This window comes from Sphaeroforma arctica (assembly GCF_001186125.1).
Source record: "Sphaeroforma arctica JP610 unplaced genomic scaffold supercont1.1497, whole genome shotgun sequence".
Classification (NCBI taxonomy): Eukaryota; class Ichthyosporea; order Ichthyophonida; genus Sphaeroforma; species Sphaeroforma arctica.
Genome location: NW_014039061.1, coordinates 8,790 through 14,411, shown reverse-complemented (window position 1 = coordinate 14,411; position 5,622 = coordinate 8,790). Strand labels below are relative to the sequence as shown.

The following is a 5,622-nucleotide window of genomic DNA, read 5'->3' as shown; positions in this document are numbered from 1 at the left end:
ATATATAATATATATGTGTGTGTGTGTGGTGCGTGTATGAAACGGATCGGTGTCTAATTCTGCGTACCTACTGTAACACTATTCGAACAACCCCACAGGACGAGTACCGTTTGACCATCTGGCGAACGGCCCTATTCTGCTACACAGACTACAGTACGAGAAAGAAAACGGCATGTACCTGGAGAGGTGGGTAGACGGTGCAGTGTAGTGTCGTGTGGTGTGTGTGGTGTGGCTTGCTAGCTCTAGTAGTGTATATGTCTTGGGCATTTCGTTTGTTGGCTCGATTACGTATAGGCGATTACCTGCGCGAGTCAGAGTTGTCTGTATATGTATCCGAGAAGCAGCTCGATATGTTGAAGACGTTTAACAAAGTGTTAGCTATGTGTGACCATATACGACATACATTGAATTGTGGGCGTATGAGATGTTCTTTCTTTTGGACTGTGTCAGTCTGTCTATGTCGTATGTCAATAGACTCATCGTAACCATGACAATGGTACATAAGAGCTCTACTTTGTCGCTTTATTCTTCAGCTATGACACATGCCCACCACCTGTGATATCTTATTGGCTAACTAATACCTTCTACTCATAAAGTAATGGCATTTGCACTCGCGCTCTGCTAACTAATACCTTCTACTCATAAAGTAATGGCACTTGCACTCACGCTCTGCCAACTAATACCTTCTACTCATAAAGCGATGACACTTGTACTCACGCTCTATCTGCTTCGTTCATGAGCCGCGACCGTTTATAAACTGCCACGCTCGCATTCAGCGTTTTATATCCTGGCCATTCGCCACGGACTCGATATACACACATGGCTACTGTGCAGTGGCTCTGTTATACATGTAGGTGTGCTCTCACTCATAGCGTACTCGTAACCATAGCAACCCCATCACTTGCCAACATGTCCTGCACCTGAACAGACCGGAGGCGTCTATGTCAGGTGAAGTATAAAGCACATGCACACACACACAACTATACCTATACAAACCCATGTACCTGCACTCACACCCATGCCCATACTCACCCCACCACTTGCCAACATATATTGCACCTGAGCAGACCGGAAGCGTCTATATCAGGTGAGGTGTACGACATTGTGAAGAACTGCTGGCACCCAATTGCACAGAAGCGGCCGCACATCTCCGAATTGGCGACGGAACTACAGGCCATATTCGACAGGTGTGTTGTAACTGAAGGAATTGGCATATACTTAGTCATATCTGTATGCATACATCATGTACTATATATATATATCTATAATGTATAGTTATATCTATATACATACATAATACCATGCACACCTTTACTTGCCACCATCCACATCCACGTAGTCGTATGCACGTAGTCTTAAACGCACCCATACGGACACTGCGGTCTCCGTCGCCCAAACTAAATCTATTTATAACTATATATTTATAACTGAATCTATTCTTAACGGAACCTTTTTATAACTGTATCTATTTTTAACTGAATATATAAATAACTGAATCTATTTATAACTAAATCTGTTTATAGCTGTATCTATTTATAACTGAACCTATTCATAACTGAATCTACTTGTAACAGTATCTATTTAGAACTAAATCTATTAATAACTAAATCTAAATCTATTTATAGCTTGCTCAATATGATTTCTTTGCACTTATGGTTGTATACATACACCAGAATCAAAGGAAGCGTCTACGCCCAGCAAGGCAGTCCACTGGTGGGATATACAGAAGGGAACAGGAAACGACGTCCTTCAGAAACGACACAGAAGCACAAGACACTTAAGTATGTCGTATGAACGAACGCTGTAACGTCACGTTGGTCGGATGGGATATAGTATATATACATATCTGTTGTATGTCACAGAATGTTTGGCGCACCATTGCATGCATGCCGCATAGTGTTGTACACCATGTCATATTGTCGTACATCCTGTCTTTTTTTTTTATTTTCTATCATCGATCCTCGTGATTGTGAAGTACAGCAATACTGCGTAAGGACCATATATATTATATATATATATATATATATATATCGATTAGATGCTCACGCCATTCTAAACACTTGCCATCACCAGACACGGGACATACAGACAAAGCCGACTACGCAAACCTACAGAGTATCGACGGCTATGTCTACGATGTACTTGCAAACCCTCAACAGACGCAGCTGAGTCACAGCTTTGCAAAACTAAAGGCCGATTGGTGGCCGGGGCAGATGGTAACACATATACTAACGTCGACTTGGAGGAAGTTCTAATTGGACCTGATAATATGACTAAGGTGATCTCCAAAAATGGTTGAAGATAGGAAGAAGGGGTTGATTTTACACAGTCAGGCATATGCTACCAATGTGTATACGATAACAGAAATTTAGATATATAGTAAGAAATCACATATGCAAAACGTACCCCACATATACACTTTGAGGGACAATTATAAACATCGTTTTGCCAGAGGCTGGGCCATCGAATAGTGGAATTTACCAGAATTCCAAAGCGTGTGGAGTGTGGACACGGATAACAAAGCGACATATCTGTAGATATAAAAATACATTAAATGCAGTAAAAAGAATGTTCTTGGGCCAGACCACGAAAAACAGGACCAGTCAGTAGCTGCCGGTCCCAACTGCCTGGGTCGAGGTGCGCAAGTACCTTCTAGCTGTGCACATGTCCTCTCCACTAAGATACACATGTTCATATGTACAGCTACCGGTCGGTATTTTTTTAGTCAGACTACCTATATAAGGTACCGTAGCCCACAGTTCAAATACTTTACCCCTGGACGTAAGTCTGCAAGAAGTAACTTAAATAAGCGTTTAGTTGAATGAAGGACCTGTCCTATATCCTCTGCTTTGTACCAGCTAGTATATAAACCATACACGTTCAATTCTTCGGGTGAACTGTATTGACATCGCCGTCCACAATCGTCAATTTACAAATTGAGATTTTGTACATATACCACACTGCAAATGGGGGATTAGAAATAAAGAGAAGAATGTATTAAAGAGCTCTCTAGTATCTAGCTGGACTGCTAAAGAGTGAGAGAGAGTAATGTATATATGTACATAGACAGAGGGACCCTGCTCTGGGTACCTTTTGGCCCCTAGGTATACAACTCTACTTAGAAATACATAGCTACAAAACACATGAGTAGTGAGTAATAAGTGGGCCAGAGCCGAGAGGGCTGGAGCCAAGCTTCAGTCTTTTTTCGTCTAGCGTAAATAGCACTAAATGCGATTTCAAATCAATATATTAGATAAAACATACTACGTAGTACATTCTCGTACATAAACATTATAAGCTTTTGGTTTCATTGCCAAGACATGCAATATACTATTACCTGGAAATGTGAATAAGCTATAAAATAATGCTGCGTTATTATGTAAAAGACGTGCTACGTTTTGTCATTTTCAAATATAAGCCCGTGCGTATTGAAGGCTGAAGTCTGACTGGCGCCTGGAACCTTGAAGTCTGGAACATGAGTTCCAAGTTTCTAGAAGTGGTACCAAAACAAAATGTCGATTTCACATCTTGGCCATCACAAGTATCGAGTCCTCAACTATTTATCAAGATTCATGACAATCTAACTATCCAAAATAGGACCGGCAGTCCGGACTCCGACAGGGCACAGGGCCTACACAGTACACAGCTCACATTCCCCACAGTCCACAGGGCACAGGTCCACAGGCTCTCACACCCGCATAAACCCTCGGAAGCTGAGTCCCGACAGTCCCGAGCCCCGAGACCGTCGGCATCCACATTCCACTGTGTCAAGTCACCACTGACCAGTGACCACGCTCTTAAATACGTAACTAATACCCCTCATCAAATACCAGGATGTCCACTGTCCAGTGTCTAAACTCCAAAGAAGGCACAGTGATGAAGTAGAAATTGATCAACATTTATTGCAATAGAGGGTGGGCCATAATCCGCGGTCGGAGTTACAATCCATAGTTAAATACATATTGGATATGTCATAGAGTTCCATTGTTCTGCGGGAGAATCCGGAAAACAAATTCCATATCAGGTGTTAAAGGTTGTGAAGAGCCCGACCAGACGACCGGCCCAGTAGTTACCCTTCGGGAAATTGGATCAAATTCGTTCATGATCTCATCTAGAATATGGGGGCTACAGCAAGCCATTTGGTTAGGAAGCGGGAGCAGAGCTGGGGAGGTACTAGACCTATTAGGAATAGGGAACCATTGGCGGATAGCGAAGGTCTACCCAAGATGCAGTGGGGGTAGCACACGAGATGGAAAAATAACTAGAAGGAGAGCATTTGGGAGATTTTTAGGGGGAGTCCTAGTATGAAAACCAACGGCTCCGAAGGGGAACGAGCCGCGTGGTCAGCTCTGCTGAGGAGGTGGACATCTAGAATACAGATTATGTCATACGGAGAGACATTGGGCATAGTGATAGGTGTGAGGGATGGGTGAGTATTGGGGTGTGGGGCAAGCACTTTTGTGATGTGTAGCTGTGTGATAATAGGTAGAATAAAGAGAAGAAAACGTGATGTTAAGCTTTAGAGTGGTGGTGAGTGGGAGGGGGTGGGATGTAGTTGGTATATAGTTTTGTAGAGGGGAATGTATGAGTGCCAGGGACGAATCGACCAGCAATTATCTAGTACTAAATTTGAAAGTAAGTTGTAGGAAGGTCAATAGGACTGGTGAGTGAGACTGTGAGGCAGTCAGGCGGAGGAGGGGCCGGTGAATGATCAATCAAAATACAGATCTGATATTCGGAATTCCTAATAATATAGAACTGATTGGTAGTTGAAAATCCAGTCTAAAAAAGTTTGCTTTTAAAAACAAATAGCAAATTCATCTGCCAAAAGACTTTTTTTTATTTGTTTTTTAAAAACAAAAGGCTATTTGTTGTTGGTGTTGTTTTTGTTGTTTTTTTTTTTTCAAATAATATAGACAATCGGCCTTCAAATTTTGAAATTTGAAAAACGAAAATTGTCGTTGATCGACCAGACTCCACGAGTCGACTCACCCGACTGTCTGGTCGACTGCTCCAGGGTCCGATATAATATAAACTAGATAGTAGATAAAATATAAACTATGTGGACAAAAGATAAACTAGATCAATCAGAATAGAGATCTGATATTAGGAATTCCAGTGTTTGATTGGATATCCTGAATGAACAGTAGCATAGAACTGATTGGTAGTTGAAACTTTAGTATTGAACAGTAAGTGGGATTCGCTCGCTTTTATGAGGATCACCAGAACTTTCTCGCAACACTTAATCTGGATTGGTCGCGAGGAAATCGACGTACAAATGTTGAAAAAAAAGCACTGTGTAGTCAGTACTAAGCGTGTGCAGAACTGCAACAAAGTGCAAAGCTGTTGCGCAATGGCCAATGTGCCCTGTACACTTACATAGTGTGTACTGTAATAGACTGCAGATGAGTAGTTATGTATGAGAGTTCTGAAACAATTTTCTATCTGCCTCAATGCCTAAATATACTTGCTTCCCGAATTATTCAACAGCACGTCACGTGACAATGGTGCTTGATACCTTTTTTTTCGCGAGTTAGCTTTGCGTCTTTCAAATTGTGGTTCAAGTTTTGTAAATATTGATAGACACTGCAGAGATAGCTTTATCGCACAGTTAGTGGAGAA

The 5,622-nt window shown here is 41.8% G+C and overlaps 1 protein-coding gene across 1 annotated transcript; it reads left to right on the top strand.

The window, feature by feature from the left end:
- SARC_11035 (hypothetical protein) lies at positions 1–2,579 on the top strand. Its single transcript, XM_014294894.1, has 4 exons — positions 1–186; positions 1,068–1,187; positions 1,674–1,781; positions 2,074–2,579. Exons 1-4 carry the CDS (start codon positions 173–175, stop codon positions 2,297–2,299), a joined length of 468 nt encoding a protein of 155 aa, XP_014150369.1. The 5' UTR covers positions 1–172; the 3' UTR covers positions 2,300–2,579.
- Positions 2,580–5,622: the final 3,043 nt, after the last annotated feature.

What these genes read in the sequence shown, in the direction of transcription:
- SARC_11035 (XM_014294894.1), top strand. An exon ending in CTACAGGCCATATTCGACAG is followed by an intron (nt 1,188 to 1,673) that starts GTGTGTTGTAAC and finishes TACATACACCAG; the next exon opens with AATCAAAGGAAGCGTCTACG. An exon ending in CAGAAGCACAAGACACTTAA is followed by an intron (nt 1,782 to 2,073) that starts GTATGTCGTATG and finishes TGCCATCACCAG; the next exon opens with ACACGGGACATACAGACAAA.